Consider the following 27,269-nt stretch of genomic DNA (forward strand, 5'->3'; position numbering starts at 1 on the left):
AATGCAACAGATTAATAAAAGAAAAAATATCAATGACATTCATACAAATTTGTCAATTTACGCCAACAAAGCTCAGCAAAATTTGACTGAACTCAGACGTAGAGTCGCTTTATCTTCCGAACAGATTCTTCCCACCAGTCACTCCAACGCTGAATTGCCAGCAGCTGAGCTGCACTTTCTTCCTTGATCTGGGCAAACATCTGTTCAACTTTACTTTTGTATTTCTGTATTAAAAAACCCCAACAATTAAAGACAAAATTAGTACTGACAAAATATAATTTTATTTGCCTAAATCCAGGTCCTGATCCATTGTGCCAGGAGACTGCATAGAGGCCATGCCTCTGACAATAGAACTAATATGAATAATTAAATACTACCTGTGTTCCTTTTAAAGACTTCCGAAATTAAATTACAGCAGTATTTAAATTTTGCTAAAATGCAAGACCTTTATCTTATTTGCATTAGTTCCTAAGAGAAGGGAGTTGCATTCTCTCAGGAAAACACAGGATACACTCGGGCTCTTGCTGGAACTTCTTAACTCAAAAGTATGAACTGAACTATTACAAAACTGCTAAAAAGTAATTTCCTCTAGACAGAAACTTACAGACTACCATAAAAACCTCAAGGCACTTTAATATTCTTGGAGAGTCCATGCTCCAAAACATAAAGTACTCTATTTCTTAATGCAACACACAGGAAAATACTCCTGTGGCATGCATGCATTCTATATCCAATCCTTTTATCCAACCATTTGTATCCAAACAACCACATTCCCTTCAAATCTTTGCTATAATCAGGTTCCTGGGCACCAGAACTAGATACATAAAACACACACACACAAATGGATTGTTTTGATGGCATTTGCCATCATTGACAGTATATTTTACATTCCCCTATTAAAAGCAGGTATTTTTTAAAAAGTTAATTTAGTTCAGTGGGAGTACAATTACTTCCAGGTCAGATGCATAAAGGCATCTCCAAGTGATTTAACATAAAAATATTCTCCTAACTGCTAAGCACTGCTGTTTTGAGAACCATTGTCTGTGCCAGTCAGAGGCAGAGTTGTCTGCATTCTTTTAACAGACTCAGTGAAGAAAGAGGAATCTTTCTGATGGTGGAAACAGCCATCTGTGATAGTTGTGGATATAAGAAAGGTATGAAATATTTTACAGCTCTTCATCTTTTATGGGCAAATCAGCTTTTGTGATCTAAGGCTGGAGCTAAAGGCTTCAGAAAGAAAGGTGAGTGAAAACAAGTAGGACTGAAACGGCACAACTGCTTTTGGAACTATGATGCTGCCAAAATGCAGTGTCCTGTTTCTGACACCATCCATGCTTCTCTGCTGAAACAATTCCTCTTTGTCATATCTCTGAATGAGAAGACTCCATGAGGAACCAACCCTGTCTGCCTCTGACAGCATTACAGAGAAATGGACACCAGAAAGGATTCCTACACATGGATAATAGGGCCTTAAGACCAGCAAACACTGTGTACGTTAAAAACTTACACACACAACTAAGATTTCATAATTGTCTTCTTAAGAAACCAAAACAGCAGCAGCCCACTGAAGTCCTTCCCCACAGACCCACCTTATATGCAGCCTGTCTTGCATCCACCACTGCCAGATGGCTCAGGGTAGTCTTAGCTGTTGAAACTGATGCAGTTCCTCTGCAAAGAACATACTCTGGAGTGTCAGGAACAGTAGTCTCGGGTATTCCTGGCCAAGTCCTATGAAAAACCAAACCAACCAAAACAAACACATGAGAAAAGAAGTTAGAAAAGAGAACAGATCATACTAATTCACACTACTTGTACTAAGGTGCCAAAGATCAATGTTGGGGTTTTTTTCCCACAAAAGGTTTACCCTAAAAACATCTTTGTTTACTACAACCACCTGTTCTTTTAAAGCATCAGGTTCTCCCCACAGCATAGAACTAATTTCTTCTGAAAGACAATACACAGAGTATTCACATATCTGAATGTAATGAATTGATAACTAGTGACAAACAAGTGGCATAGCAATAGCATTGACATGGGGTTTTACAATACTTTTTTATTGTTTTACAATACTATATTTATTTGGATCTATTGCAATTCTTTCTTTAAAATTATTACCCAATCAAACTACCACTACCCCATTACTAGTTCAATGACATTACTAATGATGAGCAGCAGTTTCAATGAGTGCAGCAAAAAACTACGAGGACAGGGCCTGTTATCAGTTCAGAGCAGAGGAATTAGATCAGTGTTTGGTATCTCCAAATATTACCTCCTTCCTCGTTTGACTAACTGTTGAACTCTGGAGGTTCCTAGAGGAAGTCCAGTTTGTTTATGACACATTAAAGTTGGCATCTTCTCTGTAGGTATTTCAGCTCCTGGGAGGTAATAGAGGATATGTTCAGCAGAAACAAAACAATATCAGGAATACAGCTGGTTTGGAGTAATTGTGCAGCTCAATGCTCTACACACTCAAGAAATAGCTTTGCATGCTTTATTATGCAAATTTCTTAATTTAAAATTTATAGTATATCAAAGCCTCCTATTCCTAGGGACACACTGCTGCAATCTTTGATAAGGGAGAGGAGTTCTGAACAAGCAATCTCTTCTTTTCTTACCTGCTACTTTTACATCATCAACAGTGATGATTTCATCTAGTTCCAAGAGGAGCTTTTCAGTGAGGGCAGCCAGTGCAGAAAAAAAGCTCTGAGCACACTCAGCAACACAATCCTGTTGCAACATTGGAGACAAGTGAGAGGAATTCCTTTGATAATTGGATCTCATCTCCTTTTAACTTGGCTATGAAAGACTACACATATATCAAAACCTGGCATTCCACAGCAGCTGCAGATAACAGACATTAGGTTCAAAGTTGCACATAAAAGGGTCTCAAAGTGTCACTGCAGTATTCTTAACATTGCCTGATTATATAAAGATCATAAAACTGTAGAGTTTTGGGTATAGGTACCTAGCAATTACACAGTTGGGTTAAATGTGATAAAACCAGCTTCTAGCCAAAGAGAAGATAATTTTGGAATTCAGGTACTTGGGTGCTTAGCCCAGGTGTTACTCTCAATCAGGGTGTTTCTGTGTCTGTATGTAGAGCTAAGAGTAGGAGTTACTACTTTGGAATGAAAAATATCAGTACTCTGCAGACAGTGTAGAATTTGGAGTAAGTGGCCTGAGTGAACTAAACAAGAGGTTTTAATGCTGGGGAACCGACCTTCAATTAACCCAGGGGGCGAAGGGGGTAAAGTATTTTGATTCCTGAATCTCTCCTGTAAATTCAGCTTATTTCAGTTCTTAATCTTATGTACAAAAGTGTCATTATCTTCACTAATGAAATACACAGAGAAGAAACCCTTCCAGGCATCTGTTGTCTGGAAGTAAGAGAACTAACCAGAAGATGTCACCACCACAGCCAATACTCCTACACACCATTAAACTCACAGCCAGCAGGTTCTATGAATTATATAAAATATCAGTAAGTTCCACAATGTATCTAAGCAGCTGTATGTGTGCAGATATATTTATGTCTAATGCTGACAATACACCACTTAAAATGTAGCAATATATGAACAGGATTGCTTAAAACTGAAAAAAAAAAATTCAAGTTTCCTTTGTGTGGAGGAAAAATGTATCCAAAATACACCCTCCTTTTCAAATGCAATATTTAAGTTTACATTAGCCAAGGGCTTTACAATTACCTGCAGCATCTTTGTATTGAGGTGAACCCCATCAGTTTGATCTTTTTGCCTTTTTATTTCCTCTTGGCACAAAACCTCCAACTGAAGGGAGTTATTTGGGTGTCCTAGGGAGTAATGTAATTTTCTCCTGTGCACAGTCTTTAAGAGAATATGTAAGAAAGAAATGCCTTCAGTAAAGAATATACTGTGAGTCATAAAAAGGAAGGAGTAAACCACAAACATTTTCTATAAAGGTATTCAGAAACACAGGGAAAATGGAGCTACTTCTTGGCTGTCTGGATATAAGCTTTGCAGTGCAAGATGCATCAAATTGCCTCTCTGCTGGCCTCTGGTCTCACTTTGGGATTTATTTTCAACAAAAAATCATCTCTTCTACCACATGGTAAGTAAATATACAAAATATCTCTATATTTGTAATTTTTATCTAATTTTTAATACTCAGACACTCTCAAGACACTCCAGCATTTTCTGTGTAATCTCCATTACAATTCTGTTCTCAGTTCTGATATTACTTGATAAAATATGCCTCTTTTATGAATGATGGTAAATACAGTATTTCATTATCCTTATATCACAGTTCTTAGAAAGGAGAGCAGCTATACAGTAGGATCTGTCTGGCCATACTACAGGGTCACAGCCCTCACAGAGCTGACAGTCAAGTCTAAGATGACAGGCAGAGCTGAGATGAGAAAGAGGCAGCCCAGTGCTGGAAGCTGGGAGAGAAGGGACAGAGTTCCACAAACTACAAAGCTTCCAGGTGAACTAAGCAGGCTAACTGCAAATACAGAAAACTCTATCTGTGATCAGCTCAGCAGAGAGTGATGAAGCAAACAGTGAGAATGAGAAAACCAACATTTTCTCAATCTGATGCACTTACCATGGGTTACACTACAAAGCATTCCAGTATATACATACCTTCAAATCCCCCCAGTCTTTCAGCTGCCTATTGAAGAGATGTTGAATATGACCAGTACAAGAGCTGAGCTTCTGCTCATGTTCTTTTAAAAGACTTTCCACGACCAGTTGGGAAACAGAAGAGAGCTCCTCCTCAAACCACTTCAGCTGATCCTGAAATTCTTTTTGGAAAAGACAAGGTGTGCATGTGATACAAACAGCCTGGAATTTCCTCTGACAGAGATTGTGTCCCTGACATTCCTTTTTCTAGGTGCAATGCTTTGAGAAACATACACCTGCTCAAAAATGTGACTTTGGCTCAATTGCCAGTAAAGTCAACTAGAGTTTTTCCACTGAGTGTGATGGATTACGACAATGATATAATTCTTGGTCACTGCAATTTTCAGCTTCTATACTGAAAAATTACATACATAAGAAAATGTAAGTCTTAACTGAATGAATTTACCTCTAAGACAGAAATCGTAGTAATCATCTATCTGCTTTTGGTATGACAGGAGTTTCACCCTGAGCATTTCTGCCCAGTGTTCAAATGTGTCTGGCAGATCTTCAAACATTCCCATATGAGGATTCTTCTTTTCTCCATAGAACTCCTGCATAAGGGAAAGATAAACCATAAAAAATGTTGATAACACATTTAAACATGTCACATCTAGGTATGTAACAGTAGGAGAAGAAAGGAAAATTTTTGGACAGTCTGCCAAATATTGAAAGAATCAAATTATTTCTCTGACACGGGAGTACACCTATGAAAGTAAAATTGACTAAAGAAAATGACATTTCCTTACCTCACCAAGGCAGAGCAAGGTGTTGTTACCACTCCAAAGAATATTCATAATAATCCCCTTAAAAGTACTGAAAACCAAAACACATTTACAATTTTAAAATATTATCACACTGTTAAATGATCACATTGGCAATATTCACTATTTTTCAAGTATTTTGTTCAGGTTAATTTTAGTACATTTTTCAGAATGCCTAAGAACCTTCTCCCACATTAGCACAGATTCTCTTCAGATGCAGCCAGGATAAGGGGCTATTGTAATTGCTCACTGGAGAGCACTGCCACGTCACTGTCACAAAAAAGCAAACTTAGCCAAATTCCTGTGCCCAAAGACCTTACCATGCATTTTAGATAAAGCAAAAATATTTCACAGTGGATCTAGCTGTTTGCTGGAATTATTTTGAAACACAATATGGAATAAAATTCCCAAATGCTTAAACATCTTAAGCATTAATTTGAATAGTTCTGTATGGCATGTACCAAATATCTTGGTTCTACAGACTACAAGTGCACATATCAACAATATGAAACTTTTCTTACAGAAGAGGAATTGAACCTGTTTGCTCCTTGTTTATTCCCATTAATGGAATACTGAGTACAAGAATGAAGACATAAAATTTATTTGTCTTCTTAGGTGTGAAAATAATTGAAAAAGAGGCTATTTTGCATTTTCCACCCATTCATAAATGTACAGAATGGCTCGAGTAAGACCCCCACTTCAGACATCAGACAGAATGAACCAGATGTCTTACATCTTCACTATTATTACACTGCAAAAAGGAAGTGTTCTGGAAGTACTTTGACCTATAAATCACAAGTCTAAATTCAAAATTCAATGGTGAACTCTATAGGTCACAATGATAGACAGATACACAGATACATACATAGAGGGTTTTTACAGATTAACTTCTAGTCCTGGAATTATACGACTTACTCAGACTTTGTAGGCTTCTTTCCAAATATCTGGGATCTTTCCTCCTTGGTAAGAGATTGTCTGCCTTTGTCACTGGAAAGGAAAAATGTTAGTTTGTAACTATGCCCAAGTGTTTTCCTTCTCTGGCTGATGATTTGAGCTAGTCAGTCATATGACAGACATGAAACTGAAGAAAAATTAGAAAAAACCTAACTCTATAACTAGTATTCTATCTGCTCTGGTTGTGGCCAGGACAGGGTTAATTTCTGCAGTAGCCAGTGGCCAGGACCTGGAGGTTATTCTTACCACCTCTCATCATTGTGGGGGTGGTTGGAAGGGTCTCTGCTGTTGGGGAATGTGGTGGCAGTCTCAGGGGTTTCCTCTGAGCATTCACATGTGAACCACTTGCCTCTCTTGTGCACTTTGCTATTAACATTGCTGCTGTTACTATTAGGTTTTTTTAATCTCATTGCTGTTTCTAGTAAATTGTTCTTATCTCAACTTTATCTTCACCTTTTGTGCCTCTGATTTTCCCCTCCAGCTGCTGCTGGGAAAGGGGAGGGAGCAAGCAGTGCACAGTTTGGAGTGTTTTGTTAGGAGTACAAAATTTGGAATACCATTCCCAAACCAGGACAATACAAAGGTAGTATTTTGATGGAAAAAGATTCTCAGAATTCTCTTCTAAACTCTCCATTGTTCAAAGATTTTTTTGTTGCTTTCACTATTACAGTAGCTCAATTCATCAATCTGTGGACTAAGCTGAAGACAAACTATTTAGACACAAAATTAAGCCACATTGATTTAAGGGTTAGTCTATATTTCAACAACTTCAAAATACAAAACAGCAGCAGATGAAGGAGAAAAAAAAATATTTTTCCAGTCAAAATGTAGGGGGGAAAAAACCCACAAAGCTGATCATGTGGACATTAACAGGTAAGAGATTCCAATTGATAAGCAGTAGATGGAAAGAAGGCTATACAAATAAGCAGTAAGAATCTTTCAATGAACAGACAAAGTTTAGGGAAATTTTTGCATAGGAATTTCTGAAGTGGAATTCCTCCTTTTAGGGGTCTCACCTTTTTTTTCGCTTGGTTTCATCCCGAGATGACCTCTTGCTAGTAGACTTCTGAGAATATGCATCAGATAACTTCTTCTTTACTGGGGGAAGAACTGCTTATAGTTAACAAGGAAAGAAGAATATTGCCTAAATGCCAACTGAAGTGCTTTTTATGAGTATATATATTTTGCATTCTTATTTCTATAACATTTCCTAACAATACGGAGGGGACAACTACAGGAACAATAATTTCTGTCAGACAGGCCTGAAGTAACCCAGAAGTGGCAACAGCTGTAAAGGTTGCTGGAGCATGAGTCAGGAATGTCACAGAAAATTCATGGTAAATGGAGGAGATTTTAAGCAGATTGGAGGCAGGTGAAGAAGGAGAATAAATGGGCTGCATTCATAGTATTGGTGGTCATGGGGACTTGCACATGTGGAAGAGATTGAGGGTAGCTTCGGAAATGGCTGGGAGAGTCAAGGTCTGCAGAAGAGAGATAAGGAAATGGGAACACTAGGTAGGGAGCATCTGGGGTTATCTTTTTCTCACCTTTGAATAGATGATACAGTGTGAGAAGGATCCCTGATTCCCTATATACATCATGATTTCTGCTCTGCTTCTTTTCTCAACACCATCTCCCTTCTGCTATCACAAACACAGGGACTCTTTATAACATTATTATCTCATTCTGCAGTTTTCATTGCTTTAGGAGCCCAAAAGCATCTTTATCTAAGTAAAGATGTCCAGGGAAAGAGCTGAGAAGCACAACTATTTCAGAGTTCCTAGCATAGAAGTCACTGGCCTGGACCATGCTAGACCTGTGCATAAAATGTCAGGAACTACAATTTAGATGAAAAGAAAGTATTAAAAGAAATACAGGCACACCTGGATTCTTTTTCCCCCAATTTAGGTCTTGGTATTTTTTTGATGGATCAAATCTGAAAAGAAAAAAAAAAAAAAAAAAAGCTAAGTACTACTGCATATCCTGCCATTTTATGTTCTATACTATATTATATAGCAAACTAGGAAAGTTCTCTATCCCTATCATGTGCTGAGTTAAATTTCTGAGACCATATTTAACAGCTAGGGTAACTTTTACAACTGACAGTGTATATAGAAGTAATTTCATAGGACTGATTGTTTAACTGGAATTTTGGATTTTCTACAACCAAAACTACATTAAATACTATTTACAAATCAAACATTTGTCACACTCTTCATTTTACACTTTATATTCAGTCAACTATGGAGCAGGTAATCACCTTTAAGTAAAATAAGGCTCTAGAAGATAATTAAATACCTAAAATTTATCATTGTATACTAGATGTCACTCACAAAGGGCTATTTTTGGCTATGAGAAATATTGGTTTTAAAGAGAAAGCAGTCTCAGCTAGATTAATTTTTAAACTTAGACTGATTAGAAAATATCTAGTAGTATTACCTATGACCAGTCTATTCACTAGTTCTGGGCAAAGAAAATATAAATAATGACTTGGACAGAAAAAAACCTTTAAGCAAACAAGTACTTACCCAGCTAAATTTTCAATAACTTTTATTGCCAAATCATTGAATATTGATGTATCCGTTCCGCTTGGATTTAACAAAGGGAATTTGTCAGGATCCAGTCCCATCACCATCCTTTTGCTCTCATCTCTGAGACTCTCTTTTGGAACAGCAGGAGCAATGAAATCTTGTAACCTCCCATTCACATCAGGAGTGGTGAACTCCTTTTGCAATTTCCCACCTGTGCCAGGAGTGGTGAAGGCCTCCTGAAATGGGAAGAAAAATGAAGCCCTGTAGACCATAGCAGGCAGTTGGTGAAAGCATTCCATGTAATAACTGACTACTAGAGCAGATTTTCTAAACAGATAATATCTTGTTTCACAGGCTGAAATAAATTTTTTTTGTCATTCTAACAGCAATATTGTTACAGCTATTCAGCTTTAAAACGCTTCAAAGCAGTTAAGAGTAGATGCTCATAATCATCATAAACCGTATTTAAGGATATACTCTTAAAACAATGGTCCACTGACATTAGAAAATAAAGACAGACTTTCCAGAAAAGGGAGGAAAGAAAACACAACCCACTTGATAAAAACAAAATTCATTCAGGACACATTTGGGATTTAAAAAAAAATAATTTAAAGAAACCTGTGAAATACGTACCTCTGAATACTGCTACACCTTGAAAACAAACATTTGTGAAAAACCGAGCAAGTCATTGCAATGCCATGTGTCTCTTCAGCATTTTGTAAACTTGCTGATTTACTCAGCCTCTTAAAAAGGCTGTCCTAATGTTACAGTGTCTTTGACGTCTCAGCATAATGCAGATTCTTTTTTCATTTGAGAATTCAAAGCACAAATTCTGAAAACCCATTAAAGCATGTACATATGAAAACTCTCTCAACATTAAATAAAATACAGAGAATGTGAGTATTATCTTACAGTGGCATGTGGCAACTTTGGTTTTACTACAAAGCAGTCAAGATACTTGCTCCTCTTTTTCAGCTCTTCCAACACCTCTTTGGCAGAAGCATACAACTCTTCAGAAGTTAAAGGCTAAAAGATATGATAATACAGATGGTATTTACTAAACTGACTGTTCTAACCTTTTCAAATATGCTGACTCTTGCAAACAATATTATTTGCCTTTGTTCTGTCACCAGTTTATGTACACATATATGGAAGCAATGAGATTGTAAAGGAGGCTGAGGTTTTGGTTTGGCAAACAGGAAAACAAGTACTGACTGTCCAAAAAGGACTTGTTGTGGTTTTAAACCCAGCTGGAAATGAAGCATCACACAGCTCAACCCTCCTTCTCTCCCTCCATGCCCTGGTGGAATGGGGAGGAGAATCTGAGAATCAAAGGAAAGCTTTTATGTTGAGGTAAGAACAGTTTAATAATTGAAAGTAAAGTGAAATACAATGATAATAGTAAATAATAATGAAGATAGTAAAAAGTGAAAAACAAGTGATGCACAATACCACTGCTCGCCACCTGCTGACCACTGCCAGACTCCCCTCCTTGAACTCAGACTGGCCCTTCCAGATGACTCTCCCAGTTTACAGACTGTACCTGACATTCCATGGGTAAGAATATCCCTTTTTTGGCCAATTTGGGTCACCTGTCTCAGCTATATTCCCTCCCTGTTTCTTTTGTGAACCTCCTCAGTGATGGAGCAGGAGACAAGAAAAAAAAAAGGTCCTTGACTTTGGATAGACAGGACTTAGCAAAACCTGAGTTACCAACACTATTCTCATTCTGAATCCAAAACACAGCACTGTAACAGCTACTGAGAAGAAATTAACTCTATCCCAGCTGAATCCAGGACAAGGACCTTTCTGAGCAAAAATTCTGTGTTTCTGCCCAGCCCCAAATATGAAGAAACATAAATCTTTCTCCAAAATATTAGTTTATACCAAATTAATAACAATAACAAGTCAAATTAAATACCATGTCATGCTGATTAGAAGTTACTTCTTTATCTGCAGTAGAATGAACATAAGCATCTCTCTTCTGCTGGAGCTTTTCCAGGTAAGACTTTAATGTGATTGACTGAAAACTGGAATTCGCTACCTAAAGCAGAAGCAAACTTTAAGAAACAGGAGAAGTCCCCATTCACAGGAATTTCAGAGGTTCCACTTTCAAACCATTAGAACCACTGATAAAAACTGGTTAAAAATCCCCAGTACCCCCAGAGGAGAAGATGAAAACAGTAATTGACAAAAGCAGCTGTACCACACAAAAATATTGGTGAATTCAGATGTACATACACAATGTGTTGCAAGGCCATAGTGTTCCAGCACAGTTGCAGCAGTATTAAAAATAAACTTTTCAGTGGATAGTGACAGAAAGCGGGTTTTAAATTAACATAAAAAATTAGGTAATATTTGTCCACTATGAATTCAGCCAAAATCTCCTCAAAGGTATAAAAGAAAATTATTATCTTGAATTTAAGCAAAGTTCTGATGTTTCTCTTTGTACCTCTGATTTGATTTGCTGTCGTAGCTTTCTCAAATACTGATGGACCTTCTCCATAAAGGCTCGACTCAGAGACAGAGAAACAAACTTTTTTCCAGACTGCTTGAAAAGTTCAGTAGCCTTTAAGAATGTCAGAAACAAAAGACAAGATAATTTTTCACTTTTTAAGACTTAATTGATAGAACTTGCCATTCTACTAATTTTTTCCATCATGTAATTGCCAAACAGGACAGACTTACAGTTCTAATCTGAAAGCAGGCTGACTGCAAATCACATAAAATATGTTAATAGAAAACATAATTTTAAATAATGTAATTCTGCATACCTGCTCCAAGCAGCTCGATTTTATTTTCTCCACATCTGTCTTGATTGAACTTTCAAAGGAGTCAATTTGCTTACTTTCTTCCTGAAGACACTCGTTGAAAAACTTTACCTCCTCAGATGCAAAGTCACCACTCTCTGAAAATAATCTGAAAGCAGACATATAAACAATTGGCTGACAGTCATTTTACTCCAAGACCATTCCAGCTAAACAGCCCTGGAACAACACAAACGTGATGAAAACAGCACAATAATTGTGGTTTAACAAGATACATTTCTTTTTTTAAATAGGAAACTAGATGAATAACAAAATAAACTTTACTTTTACTGTTCTGCCTATGCAACAAACACTGATTCCCAGAACTAGATCACCATTTATAAACAACACTTCCATGAAATCTATATACCTGCAACTTTTGAGAAAACCCACGTTTGAATCCCTTAATTTTCCTAAAGCTTGCTCCAAGTGCTGCTGGTAACTCCTCACAGTAACTCTTATCGATTCCAGATGGTTGTGGAGCTCTGATTCCAGATTCCTGCTGGAAGAAGCTGACCTAACAGCAAATAATAAAAGACAGGGAAACATGTCTGAAGAGGAACACACATGATGATTCAGCAACTGCTGGGTGTAAAGACATGGCAAATATTGAGGATTCAAAAGTGATTTATGACTCTCTAAGCAACTCCCCAATCTGGGATGATTTGGATGAACCCATGGAAGGTATCAGCAAGAGCTGACACTATTGGGCATTTTTCTTCAAAAACAATTAGTCAACTGATATTACTGTGCATGTTCAGATAAAATCTAAACAGATGAAACATCTTTTCTACTTAAAGAGTGCCAGCAATTTGAAAGGAGACTAAAATCTCCATGTGTTCAGTCCTGATTTTAATTTAATCAGGGAAAGAGAATGAAATTCTTTACATGTTTTCAACTTTTATGAAGTAGTCTTCATTGAAGAGCAATGACATATAAAACAAGTTCAGAATGCAAACCATAAACATCTCAGACAGCAATCAGGAGTATTTAACTAGGGAGACTTACAGGAACAGCAGTGGCACACTTACTCGTCAGTCACAGGAGCGTGGAGCAAGTCATACTCCAAGTTATGGACTCGGGAATGAAAGTTTGTGTTGAGGTTATTTAGGTGGTCTGAAAATCGGAGGAATTCAGCCTTCTCCTTTTTCAGGCCTTCTGCCAGCACTGCACGGTGGCGCTCAAGGTGCTCTTTGTGAAGTGACAGCTCCTCTGAGAAGAAAAGAAGTTTATAATAGAGACATTATTTCCTCTTTGCTGTGAACTATCACAATGCTCAGTTAACCCATGATCAGCAGCAGCAGCAAAATAAACAAAGCCAGACCTCATAATAGCTAAAACACACAGATTAAATACATTCAATTTGGTTGCTTTGACTTTTCTCCTGTGAAAGACATATATCCTTAACAGCTCCTAATCCATTCAAACCACAAATGTCTCTTGTTTGCTCTAAGCATTCCTTTTCCTTTATTTTTGGTCATTGCTGACATCTCCATTATCCCTCTGTTCTCAGTCTTGTAACAAAACTAAAGGTAGCATTTTTCAATGGAAAATACACTTTTCCTGGTTTTGTAAGGGAAATAAGAAAATCAGTGTTGGTCTCTCTTCTGGAATGATAGCTGTATAAATCAAGAGCCAGCCAATCGTCTCAAGAAAGCTACCAGAAGAAGCATCTGTCCTCTCTGCAGAAAAAGGGAAATTGAAAAATTATTTGCCTGTTCTTCAAAAGAAGAATTTTAAACTTATGTATTCAAGACCAACAAACCTGTCTAAAATATTTTCTTTCTCACCATAAAAACCTGACACTTCCTATGCAAAAAGGGTTTTCATTAGAGGATGCTCTGTAGCTGCTCAGTGATATTTCACAGAGTTAAATCCTCCTTCTCATGTTTTCAGAAGCTTGGCCCTGATATTTGGCTCTCTCAACTTGCTAATTTCTTTTTCTGCAACACTTTTTAAATAGTTTTTTTTACACCACAAACTCTTGTTAAATAATTTCAAGGTGGATGAGAATTCACAAACATTTACAATAGAATTTTAACATCTTCTTCAACAGAATTTTAATGTCTTCCCAGTTGTTAATCAATGCACTGCCGTCTATTTTTCCAAAAATAACAGTATAAACCAGGAAGAGCTATAGAAAAGAAATGTCATTTAAAAAAGATCTAATACAATATACTGGGAATTCATAGACAGTGAACTGCTTTCTGTTGTCCTCTATTACAGAGTCAACTACTGCTGAAACAGATTTTGGCCCACTTAGGACCACCTCTAAATGAAGACATGTGATGCTCACAATACAAAAAAAATGTCAATACCAGCTCGAGCATTGCAGATGCTCTGTATCTCCTCCTGCTTTTGTTGATGCAACATAAGATGCAGCATAAGTATTGAATTCAGCTCTTCTTTCTTGGCAGCTACAGAGGCATAGGAGTTGGACAAGGATTCTGCAAACCATTCCACCAAGTGTTCAAAAAAGCAGAGGTGAATCCTATGATTGAAAAAGAAATATTAAAGTAAGGAATAGTAAATAATAAATAAGAATTTACTGAATATATTATTTCTAAGAATTTAACTTCTGGCTATAGGAAGGTACAGTTTCAGTACCATTTGCACAATACTGGTAGAGTTTTTGAGCTAGATGCTTAGTACTGAGTACCAGGCATTTTTACTTCATGGTAGGGAATCTGGGCAAATTACTTGTCTTTCTGTAATATCTTTTCTGACTAAATAATTTTCCCTAAAATATTAATGTTCTGTAAAGGCAAATGTTTCTGTGGTACTTGATAGCCATAGATACAAAACAATAAAACATTTTATCGTATTTGTATCAATTTAAAAAGTGGAATAACATAATTGTACAATCATAATTTTATAATTGAAAATGTAACTATATAAATATCCAATTATATAATAGTAATTAGATAACTTTTGCCTCTCTAGTCTAATGTTTCTTCTAAGCAGCTGAAATTTGTCTATCACATAAAGAGAAAGAAAGAACAGAAAATGTTCTCAGCTCACCTTTTTTTCAGTTCAACAAACATGGCTTCTGTGAGAAGTACATATTTCAGGTACATAGGAAGTGATTCTTCTTTTTCATATTTTGTAAAATAACTCTCTGTGATGTCAGTCTTTCCTGCCTCTTCAACTCTAAGAACAGTATAAGTGTTTTCACTAGCAGTGGCAATTTCAGCACTCTCTGCCTCGCTGCTCTTGGACACTGACTGGGAAATTGTTGGAAATTGTCACATTACTTTTAAAGGTATCAGCATAGAATCAACAGTGCATCAGCTAGTCTAGGAATACTGAGGACATTTAGAATAATGTTCTCATTCTCAATTTGGACATTTAGAACAATGTTCTCATTCTCAATTTGGACATTTACACAGTGCTGGCAATATTTATATTTTTATGTATTTGTATGCCAGCAAGACACAGGCAGAGCTGACGTTTTAAAAGGTTTTTGTTATGGCAACAAATTAATGGAAACTGAAAAATTAATACTTAGGTACAAATACTTAGCTTAAAACCACAGGCTGAGAACACTGATGAAAGACAGATTAAAAAAAAATTATGCAAAGGGTTTCTACATGGGTAAAAGACTGAAAAGAGTGTTTGTGAACTGTTTTATACACTCAATTTTCCCATAAAAGGATCTGTGTACTTTGTAAGGAAACTAAGAAAAAAAATTACTTTCTACTCCTTCTCAGCAAAAAGACTTCCTATTCCTCATTATTTTGGACAAGACTGCCTCCACCTTCAAACTTATTCTCTTGCTCACTTACCTGTGTAATGCTTAGTCCCTGTTCTGCATGCTCATTTTCTTTACTTTTATGAGGAATACTCTCCTCATCTTCTTCTTCCTCTGTTTCTTCAATTCCCTGTGCCAAGATCACCTCTTTCTCTGTTAGCTTTTTTTCTCCAGCTGATTTTTGACAACTGTCCCCATCTTCTGGCACCAGCTGACAGAGGTGATTGTCCTGCTCTGCTCTGGGCTGCAATGTCCTTGCCTCGAGCCCTGGGGGTAATTTTGATTGCCACAATGTCAGAAAGACCTAAAGGTATTACAGAAATGTCCAAAGGAGGGACACAGAGATAGTGAAGGGTCAGGAGGGGAAACCATACAAGAAGTGGCTGAGGGCATTTGGCTCAGCTGAAGGAGGCTGAGGTCACACCTCACTGGCAGCTGCAGCTCTTCTCAAGGGCAGTGAAGGGGCAGCTCTGATCTCTGTGACAGGGACAGGGCTCAGGGAATTGCTGGAGCTGTGCCAGGGGAGGATTAGACTGGAGATTAAGAAAAGGTTCTTTCCTCAGAGGGTGGTCAGGCACTGCCCAGGCTCCCCAGGGAATGGGCATAGCCCCAAAGCTCCCAGAGTTCCAGGAGAGTTTGCACAATGCTCTCAGGGATACATAGGGTGAGATTGTTGGGGTGTCTGGGCAGGGCCAAGAGTTGGACTTCCACAATCCCTATTGGTCCCTTCCAGCTCAGGATACTCTGATTTTCCTCTCTTTGCACGATGCTCTCAGCTTGCTGCTCCACTATATGTTCACCTTCTGAAGCCTCGACTACTTATTTACAGTTAAAGCAGAGTTCTTCTGGTTACAATCCAAAGAAATACAGATTGAAAAACAACCAAGCAGAAATACCTGTTTGGACTGTTGAGGTATTATTTTGATCTTGAACTGTGAAGTCTGGTGTGTCTTGAAAGTTCTAAAAGCAAAACAACAACAAAAAACACCCATCACAGCATTTTAAAATAGAGATTTGCTTTCTTCTAAAAAACCATATCCCTTCTCAAATGTATCTATTTCAGTAGTGTTGAAAAGATCACTCACTATCTAAAGAACCTGTAACACTCAAAACAATTACTGAAAATCTGTTACCTTGTAGTTTTCTGTTCAAAAGCCAAGTGAATTTGCTGAAATTCTGTTTGTAACAAGGACAGAGTTAAAAGTTTGGACCCTCTGCTATCTCTACCAAAAGCACTTTATTCAATGGCTGAAACAGTACTTTATATAATCTGAATTTTAAAGGTAATGCAAATTTTCTCTAAAGTGAAAAAGTAATACACCAGTAGGGTTTTGAACTAGAAGAAATATTCTTTTTACCTGTTTGAAGATTTCCTTCACAATAAAGTGCTGGCTGATGGATATACTATAAGAAATCAACTCCCACAAAATAGCTTTTGGATAAGCCATTACTTCATTCATTACAATCTGCTTGAATGTCTCAATCCTGTCAAATTTAAGGTCACTGTTTAAGAGATTAAAATATTAGAAATAAAATTAAGTGTGATTACAGTGCCCTTAAATCTAACTTTTTTGATCAATCTCATAAAACCTTTAGGCTAAACATAGTCATTGATCTGTTTATACTGAACACAATCACATCCTGGCTTGTTAGGTATTAGTTCATTACAAATAAATAAATGCACAAAAGTTAAGAAATATTTACAATAAAGCCTTTTACATCCTTCCTTTTGAATGGGGAACCATTCAAACTCTGCTTATGTAAGAGAGGTCAAATTACTGTCTTTCTTGTTAGTTCTACACTGTGCTCAGCTGTGACTGAGCCTGATTTATTTTCATTTTACTCTAAAATAAAAACTAACAGTTCAAGCTGAGTCTAGATTCGAGAAAAATCAGTGTTTACACTTGTTTTCATTTACATTTGCTTTGTCTCCTAAACAAAGATAACTATGGGGAATTTATGTATGTGTTCAGATAGGTTACATTGTATTTTCACTTGGTCTGTTACCTCTGGCTTTTTAAAAATTGTATGAATGGTTTTTAGGAGTATCAAACCACCACAATCCCACTATAAGGTGTGTAAATCTGCCCCTCATGTCCATATTGCTCTTCTAATGTGCCTTTTATCTAACAGGCAGAAAAGACCTCCTGGGTGTGAGAGCAGAGCTGCTTCCTCTCAGGTTTCACACCTGCTGCTAAATATTTTAGCAAAAATAGCAGTATTGTACCAATTTTTATATGGTTTTTAAGGTTGCAAATGCCTAATCACAAAAAGGATAAAAGAGTGCTTACCAAAATAAATACTTTGGCTACTTAAAGATCTTAGTCCCTGCAACTTTGAATGAGATCAAGTGCAGATGTGATGGTGCAGACCAACTTTTGATTCCTGTGATTCAAGAATCTGAACAATTACTCTTACCTTCTGAATAAGGCATGGATGTGATGGTATGCACAGGAATACTGATGTGGTATGGTTTTTGAATGATATCAGTCTTTCTTGATCCCATTTCTAAACAGTGGGTATTATTTGCCTTAACCTTGTTCAATATGTACATTATTTTATATTCTTACATGAAGTGAAACACTCTTTTTCCAGACCTTCACACAACAGCATAAACAAGGCCTAAGTAGTACAACTAATGTTAAAATATGCTTTACTTTTATACAAAATTCATACCTAGTTTTAATTTCATCTAGAGAAGAAAGGGCGTTCTCCAAATATTCCTTCAGCTCTTCTTCACAGCTCGCCATTTTCATTTTTTCCAAAATTGTATCCATATCATCTTTCATCACCTAAGGCCACATTAAAAAGCTAGTAAAAACGGTTCAGTATATACTAAAATATCCATAACTAGGATTCAAGTAATTTGATTATGAATGTATATTCTACACCAAGACCTTAGCCAAATTCATCACTTATGAAGATCTTCCTAGATAGTGAACAGCTCTGACACAGCCATCCCAAGCTGGCTGTTGTCACTGTGAGAATTTGGCATTCAACCAGAGTCCATACCTGCACAAAATCTCATAATAGCAACTTACAGCCACTTTGTACAGAAAGCAGCAGTGATATTTATCACTTTTGCCATATCAAGAACAAGACAGGACTGTCCATTCAGTGTGAATCAAGCAGTTAGCAAAAATGCACTTGACAGAATGAAACCGGAAAGTAAAAATTCCAATGTAAAAGTCAGATATTTTATAGCGGCTGTTTCGAATTCCAGAGGCTTCTTTGTATTAAGAAGTCTTTTCTTTACATTATGCCACATCCTTGTTTTTATGTTTATACCTGTATTATGTCATCCTGTTCCAATCTGTATTTATCTAGTTTTTCCTCAAGTACATCTTCCTGCTGGGACAGTTGGAGTAGATGGACATCCCACAGACCCATGGCCTCCTGAACACAGCTGTACAAGCCTTGACAATTCTGCTCATGCCATTTAGCCATCTCCTTAAAATCACTCTAAAGAAAAACACTCCAGTGAACAACTCATTTTTAAACTGCTGGAAGGTGAAATGAATGAATAAGAGCATATGTAACATGATAAAAGTCTGCCTGGAACTACACAAATGGTGTTCAATAGTGTGTCTTCTAAATGGAGACTAAAAAAAAATTCCAAGTAAACTGGGTAAGAATGTGGATTTTTATTCTACAAGCTGAGAGTACCAAAACTTCTGTTTATTCTGACATGGCAGAGCACCAACTCACATTCTACAATTTATCTCTTTAGGAACAACTGCATGGTCATTTTGATGTATAGAATCACAACATTTGGGAGATCATTTAAATCTATTCCTCTGCCTTCAGGCAGACTGGGCCATATGTCATTCATCCCTATCATATGTATTTCAGACATCAGTGATAATAAAAATGCAATATATTACAAATAATAAACACAGTAATTATGAACTCTTCCATGTGAAACTCTTCCACACCAAACTTTGTTTCTTTGTAGTGTTTAGTCACACTATGAAGCTCTTTCTAATGTGACATTAATAGCCTACAATGCAGAAGGCATTGCAGATGGGAGCACAAAAAGAACAGACTAATGCCAAGAAGATAAAAACAAATGTAATTAACATACATCCATGTGCTCCAGTTCTTCTTCAAACCTTTGTTTTAGTTTCTCAGTCATCTGAAGCATGTTGGAATGTACAATTTCAACATCTTCTACTGTGCAAATGTTCTTATCCAACAGGGCCATCTAAATGAAAAGAATAGCAAATTATTGACATGCATGACTTTCAGAGAGCATGACTAAACTTATTGTTTCTTCTCTTGTGATGGACAGAGAAAGACTCAGCCTCCTATATCCCACATTTGCTTACTAAACACTACAATTCAACTGGATACAGAAGGAGAAACTGAGACAGAGAGCAAGACAGATTTGCCAAGATAGATTTAGCACAAAGGCTGAAGGTCCTTATATTCTCCACATAAACACAGGACAGAACCCCCTTCATTACTAGCATTTGTTACAGCTTTTACACATTTCAAGTACAAATACCAAACACTACTGTGAAACCAAATGGATGATTACTTTTTGAACTGAGTAAGACAGAGGTTAAAAACTAATTTCACTTGTTATCTCAGTGTTTGGTGGATCCTCAAACACATTTTACTGTAATGGCACACTGTACCACGGCTACCACACCCAAAGCTGGGACACTCACCTTGCAGGTCTGCACTTTTTCCTGACATTTGCCCTGGACCAGCTCATACTGGACACGCAATTTCTCCACACACTCTGCATTATGGGTGTCTGAATGGTATGGAACAGACCACAGTCAAAATTCTGTATTTCACAGTGCAGTGTGAAAAGGAAACATGACAAGAGGCCATGTGCTGAATCTCAGCAGAGGGAACAGATCCCAGCAGTGTCACACATCTGTGTGACTCTAACAACCAATCAAGTAAGATGCTTTAATACACAGCCGTTTATAATCATGCTTAGAAGTAGCAAGTTATTTACAATTGCTACCAGCTTCTTTGCTACCATACAGGCTACAAACATCACAACAAGACATGCTCTGGAGCAAGAGAAGGCAGGCACACAGAGGGAAGGCACCCTACAGGACACAGAGAAAGGAAGTACCTCCAGTACTTCTTCGCCTCTTCTTCTCCAAGAGTTAAAAAGGAGTATTTTTGTATGATTGAAAACTGATCCATGTCAAAATTAAACTTTTATTTCCCCAGATTAATTCTAACCAAGCCAGTTCCTGCTAGATGTGACCATGTACAAGTGTTTGCACCAGCCAAAGGAAAGTGATGTCACAGGCAGCTTCTCTGGGTCTTACTGCCAGCTCAAAACAACTGAGAAGGCATGATGGAACAAAGAATAGAGCAAACATGCACTTTCAAAGCAACTGTCTGCCTCATCATTGCCCAGGAAAAAAGAAAGTATTGCTTGAATTCCAGACTGTTTTTATGATTTCCCAACTTACCTATACTTTTGTTTAAATTCTCCAGAGTTCTGTGCCATTCATTTAAGTCAGATTTTGTATATGTTGGAGGCAACAAGGTGCTATCAAAGTAGGAAACAAGAGTCAGGTATTCTAAAATACAAACCAGTCACGTGTATATAAAACTATTAAAAAATACAAAATTATGAATCAGAGCATCCATGCTACTGTGCTTTATTTTATTTACAGCCATCTTGCAATGAAAATCAACCAAAGAGACTGTTGGGTAATAAACAGTTGGCCTTGAACATCAACAAGGAACTGTTATCTACCTTGTTCCCAACAACCACTGTAAAAAAACTCCCTGTAAATACTGTAATGCATTGCACCCAAAAATGCTTTTTGTGTTCAGGATGGATATTCAAACATAACAGTGTCAGATTTCTATCCATATTCCTCTCTGAATTTATTTCACAAATTAAACCCCTTGGAGAAAAAAACACCAACTTCTAGTTTTCCACCCATCTTTGTCTGCCCATTTCTACCAGTTTCAAATGTCAGGAAGATTTACTTTTGCATTCCTGCATTTTTAGCCCACAATCACCATTTCTTTAGTGTAGCTGGAGCAGTGAAAATCAAGAATGCTTTTCCATTATAAAGAGCTGTAGAAAAATAGGCTTTGACCATGTCTTATTGCTGAAATTAACAATCACACACTGACAGAAAGCAAAGTGCATTTTGTAGCCAAGCTCCTCACATTAACTCCAGCAAGAACTGTTTTCCTTTATACTATATCCTCTTTTGCCATACCCAATATACTGCAAAACCCTCAGTCTGTGTTCACCAAGTACAATTTGCTCCTTAATCATATTTTCCATTTCCATTTTCACAGATGGGGGATTCTGTACTTCTTCACTTGCCATAAATTCTCTGCAGGATGGAAAAAAGATATGTATAATGGAAACATGATATCAAACGTGGTATCATACATTATATGTATAAAGAAAAAATAACTTTTTTTAACTTGTGGCTTTATAGAAACCACAAGTGAACACTAGTCACTTTGTGTTAGTCATTGTCCAAAATAAGACTGCAAAGCTTCTGACCTGAAACTCTGAACTACACAGTTCTTTTGGATGAGCTTCCAGTCCTTGACTCTCTCTTGCCACTTCAGTTGATGCAATTTTTCTTTCTCAAGCTCTGATTTCATTAGATTAAAGAGCAACTTGGCAGTTGCTCTCTCATTACCCAGCAATGCTCTGTTTATATTCTGCATATAAAAAAAAAAAACCAAACAACAAAACTAGGAGTAGAAGCAGCATACAACATGCAAAAACAAACAAAACAATATGTCTTCTACAGAAAATGAGGGGAAAAAAGAATACAAATGATTACAAACACCCTACAAAGTAGAAATCTCTCTATATTTCAGTGATTGATAGGCAGAAAAAATTAATTTCAGCTAGGAAAAAAGACATTCTAGGAACTGCTATCCTGTTCCAGGTAAAACATTTACCATTGCCTTATTGTTTATGAGTTTGTGAACATCAGCTGCCAAGAAGAAGGAAATTTCCTCCAGTTTCACTGTATACTTGGTCAGTACCTCTGTTATCTGTGCAATAAAAGAATAAAGAAAAGCAACAACAAAAAGTTAACTCAAATATCAGTTTCCCAAATTAAAAAAACTACATGAACAAGAGAATTTTTTCCATTAAAATTAATTCCATTGGATTCATTAATTATTCATTAAATCTATTAAAGTGAATTAAAATTAATTGGATGACACACAGATTGAGAAGTAAATTTTAAAATATTAATCTTAGTTACTTTAAAGACTGACTTTTTCAGTAATTCATAAAAACATTAACTAAAACATTCTACTTTGCTACTATTTAGCTGATTGCTCTTTAATACCTGTGATAATTGAGTGCTCTGCAGACTGGCCGTAATATGAATTTACAAATCAAACTACATTCCTTTCAAATATCTGAAGGAAATCCACCAGTGCCTGTTTTGAGTGAACACAAAATTAAAGCAAACGTGTTCATCTCTGACATTTATTGTAACTAATCTAACAGAAAGGTTACTGGTGGTACTCTTGGACCTATTCATTGTACCAAAATTACAAAAAGAGAAGAAAACTGGCACTGGTAGAACAAACAGCTTTTCTTTGCCTACAAGGACAGTGCAGCAAGCTCTTCCACAGTCTATTTTTTTAATCCAAACATTTCCTATGATGTCCAATGACTTTTACAGGTTAGGCTGAAGACTACAAAACTGCAACATGTTTGCTAGCAACATCCAGCCAACCCAAACTAAAATCAAGCTAGGTCATGTCTAAGCTCCTTCTCAACTGCAGAATGGTTATGTCCCCCAAAAAATAACAGACCAAAACAAAGTTTGACCTACACAACTCTCCAGGGAAATAAAAGCAGCTCGTATATTCCTTGCACCTTTAGCATAAGTAATTGTGAAAGAAATGCCTTCAAACTAGGAAAAAAAATAGCTTCTCCTGATTATGTGGGTATAAAATGAATAGTTTATTGGAGAAAAGAAAGCCATCACCACACAACAGAACTACAGGCAGACCTCTGACTCCTTTGGAAACAAGCTACTCTTTGCTCTGCACCCAGCATTGTATCAGCAAATACCAATCTTATGCTTCAGTAACAGTTATTCAGGCTGCAGCTCACTTTCATGGCTCGACTCCTTTCAATCTCCTTTAGGGATTCATCCATTGCCTTAATACACTTCCTTCTGTTTGAGGACTCTTCGTGTATCATATTCCAGAGTTCTTCCAAACCCTGCAATAAAAATCTACTTTCAATTTCACTGAAAAGTGAAAACACATAAAAGAAAATCTAAAAAGTAAAAACCAAGTAATTTTGGACTCCAGCAAGCCATAAGAAGATGCTACGCAGAGCAGATACAAGTGACTGCAGTTGAGCCAATGCTGAGTTGCCTTACTTCATATGAGAAGGCTTCCAAAGCCATGTCAGATGCAATCTTTTCAAACAGAAGTTTACTCTTTTCATCTGATTTCATCACTTGAAGCTGAAGGAATTCTTGAAGATTCAGAACAGAGGCTGCCATCTCCTATAACGGTAGGTCAGTGTGATCATTTGAATCTTGGGCCCTGACCTTAGAAGAGCTCCAGACTGGATAAAAAACTCCTGCCTTACCCTGCCAATGCAGCCCAGCTCCCGCTGCATTTCCATCACTGCTCTATCGTGATGCTTTTGCCGCCGTCCTGCCAGGTTCTTCCATGTACTGCTGCCTGTTTCCTCAGGAACTGCCAAGGAAGAAATGAGGATTCTAGAGCCTGGAACTGTTGCTGCAGAACATGGGATGCATGAACAGCAAATCCCAAAATCTACACTATGACTGCTGTAGTTTGTGCAGCTTTCACAGTGTGCAACATCTTTCCAAGGGAAGTGCAATCTTAGCAAATGCAGGTTAAAAATACTAGCGCATATTTTAAACTTCTGATTTTCAGAAGGATAACAGCATGGAACTATCAGTTAAGCTCAGATACGATATAAAAAATTTGCAACATTTCAGGAAGGAGATCTGATTACATCAGAACTGGAATTTATCATCTAAACATAACCTGTGATTGACCAACAATTTCACAACTGTCTTTTTCTTTCTATTAGAAGCCTCGTCATCTTCAAAATTACCTACAAATCATCAAAAATGTGTCAGGCCATTTCCTGAGCTTGATTTTTGTTACCTTGCAGGAGAAAGAGAACCAATGTGGGTGTAACCAAACTGTGTACTCTACTCCCCTCTACCTCATTTTATGATGACCTGCTAATGATGGGTGGTTTTCAGCACACCTGACCACCAGGATAAAAGTGTTAAAATGAGAGAGGCAAGCCCTGCAAGGTGAGGTGGTATTTCTTTATCCTTAAAATGATTCAGCTGGGGAAGCAGCTGCACCATCTATCCAGTGAGGGTCATCTGTGCTAATGGGCCATAATGAACTGATTATGCAGTAGCAGAGTGGGAAGCTGAAATGACTACCATATACTCCAAAAATATTCTAGGACTCATGGGATTACATAATTCCATTCCATTATGAAGCTCCCTGCACTGAGGGATGTACCACATGAACTCCACTGTATATAATTTAGGCAGTCTGGGGACTTGGAACACCACCACCACTGGATATCCAGAGGAGGACCTGAACTTCCACAAGACCACCCATTGTGGCAGCACATTTCTCCCTCTCTCAGGATTTTTCATAGAGGTGCACAGAGGGAAATGAAAGAGAAAACAATTTCTATTTCTGCTCCTTGTTTTTCCTATGTGGAATGTGTTTAGAGAATTGTTTACCTGGGGTGATTCCTTGATTGGATTCTGGTGAGGATTGTTTGAGCCTGATGGCCAATCCAACCCACCTGGGGCTGGGCTCTCAGAGAGGGTCGCGAGTTGTGTTAGAGATATAGAGTTAGAGAAAGTAATATGTGGTTTTAGTATCTTCCTTTATATAGTATATTAATGTATTTTAGCATAGTTATAATAAAGAAATCATTCAGCCTTCTGAATTGAGTCAGACATCATCATTTCTTCCCATTGGGTTCACCTGCATTTACAATAACCCGTTCTGACAGGACTGCAACCACTGCAACCCTGACCAACAGGGTGCCAGGTGGTACTCTGTGGTTTTAAACCAGTTTTGCTGTATCAATGCATTTGCTGTAATCTTTCTATTAAATTGTAATTCTGGTTTGAAATCTCTCACAAGGTATTTGTGTGGGGTTAATTTCTCCTGCTGGTTTACTTTCAAACCAGCAGAACTTTATACCTTGTTCAGCTAAACCTGTTACATGGACCACATTTCCTGTGACTGTAAATTAAAATATATGACATTAAGGGAAACCAGTTTTACCAACTACATCGGGCAGGCCTCTGACTTCCTCAGCTGAACTTGCATCTACATTTCCCCATGCCTCTGGAAAAGTTGTAGATTGTCTGAAACAGAAAGAGAATAAAGCTTCAATTTGTATTAAAAATGCACCAGAAGAAGGACTAACATAACAGTATAATACACGTTAATTGGCAAAATTTAACATTAAAGTGAACAAAAGTATAATTCTAACTTTAAAGAATATAATTCAAAGATTCAAAGTTGCCTCTTCTGAGACAAATTGAAGTCTGGGTAGATCCCAATTCCAAATCGATTAGGATGGCATTACAGCAACACATGCTAGATTTAGAACATGTAAACTACAGAGACTTACAGAATAGCTCTAAAAGGTAAAAAACCTATGAACTCTTAAGGAGACACTGGCAAGAAATGTGGAAATAGCCTTTATCTGCCCAGTGCTTTTCCCAACAGCTTGGGCACTGTGGTTGTCCTTGGGGTCAGTGAGAATCCCTGTATTGTTATTTAGCAGCTGGATCAGGGTAAAAAAGGATGGATGCATTAACTCCATTCTTGTTCATTACATTATCTTAGTGCATCATCATGTAAGCCATTTACTTGGAAACACAGCTTAAAAAAATATGTGTCAGATCGGGTGTATATCTAGATTACTAAAAGCAAAGACAATTTCTTTTTAAAAGGAAAACCATACAATATGCCTGCCATTGCAAATATTAGTCTGGTAGCCTGCACTTCAACAGGCAGCAAGCAGTTCATTATACTAAATTTACATTTGATGAGGAGACAATCTGTTACAAGTCCTTAGTGCTATGAGCAAGAATACAGGAGTTTATAATTCCCGGTGAAAAGCTGTCAATTTCATTCCTTTAGTTATCAACATTTAATTGGGGTTTTATGCTTCTGTTCCCTACCTGTCTGACTGTGGCTTTTTTGTGAAGTCACTGATGGGTGCTGTTCCAACACATTTCTGCTGATTACTCAGTACTGGCATGGCATCAGCAAACATTTCTGAATGCCTATTTAAAGGGAGCTTTTTACTCTTCTTAGAGGACTTTGTCTTCTTCTTTTCTTCATCCAAAAGGTGGGCTAAGTGAGCCTTCAAAGAACCATAATCTCAACAATTAGAATTCCTTCAAACCTTCTGAATGGAGAACTGGGACAAAATAATGAATGAAAAATAGTAGGGGAAACACAGCAGAAGAGAAAGGTAAAACAATGAACTCTACGTACCACACGTAACCATTTTCATCTAAGGCTATTTTCAAAATGAGAAAAAAAGAAAAGGATAATCTTTTCCTCAGAGAGGAAAAGTGGAGAAACTGGATGGTGTTGCTTTACTTACAGTTACCAAGAAAGTAAACAGCAGAGTGAGAAATGCCTGAATCTGGATAACTATGGCTTTAAATCTTTTACTGCTGTGTTATGATTCTGCCTTCAGTGAATATAACCTGATATACAACAAAGAGATGGGAACACATGTACATGCATTGGAGAGCATATGCTGGAGATAACAC

The 27,269-nt window shown here is 37.3% G+C and overlaps 1 protein-coding gene across 1 annotated transcript; it reads right to left on the reverse strand.

Moving 5' to 3' along the window:
* On the reverse strand, positions 1–26,753 carry LOC110479011 (coiled-coil domain-containing protein 180). Its single transcript, XM_077785520.1, has 34 exons — positions 26,667–26,753; positions 25,759–25,841; positions 24,047–24,156; positions 23,832–23,960; positions 23,558–23,668; positions 22,381–22,476; positions 21,971–22,134; positions 21,675–21,794; positions 20,907–20,986; positions 20,136–20,224; positions 19,547–19,666; positions 18,751–18,924; positions 18,139–18,254; positions 16,821–16,947; positions 16,359–16,422; positions 15,497–15,729; positions 14,733–14,935; positions 14,030–14,202; positions 12,743–12,923; positions 12,082–12,228; positions 11,679–11,823; positions 11,357–11,473; positions 10,850–10,948; positions 9,817–9,930; positions 8,902–9,098; positions 6,335–6,406; positions 5,405–5,471; positions 5,065–5,209; positions 4,620–4,780; positions 3,705–3,842; positions 2,616–2,727; positions 2,270–2,375; positions 1,590–1,728; positions 1–224 (listed from the first exon to the last, which is right to left on the reverse strand). The coding sequence occupies exons 1-34, from the start codon at positions 26,744–26,746 to the stop codon at positions 93–95; spliced, it is 4,344 nt and encodes a 1,447-aa protein (XP_077641646.1). The 5' UTR covers positions 26,747–26,753; the 3' UTR covers positions 1–92.
* Between the last annotated feature and the right edge of the window lie 516 nt (positions 26,754–27,269).

The sequence above is a fragment of the Lonchura striata genome, chromosome 9 (assembly GCF_046129695.1).
Source record: "Lonchura striata isolate bLonStr1 chromosome 9, bLonStr1.mat, whole genome shotgun sequence".
NCBI classification, from domain to species: domain Eukaryota; kingdom Metazoa; phylum Chordata; class Aves; order Passeriformes; family Estrildidae; genus Lonchura; species Lonchura striata.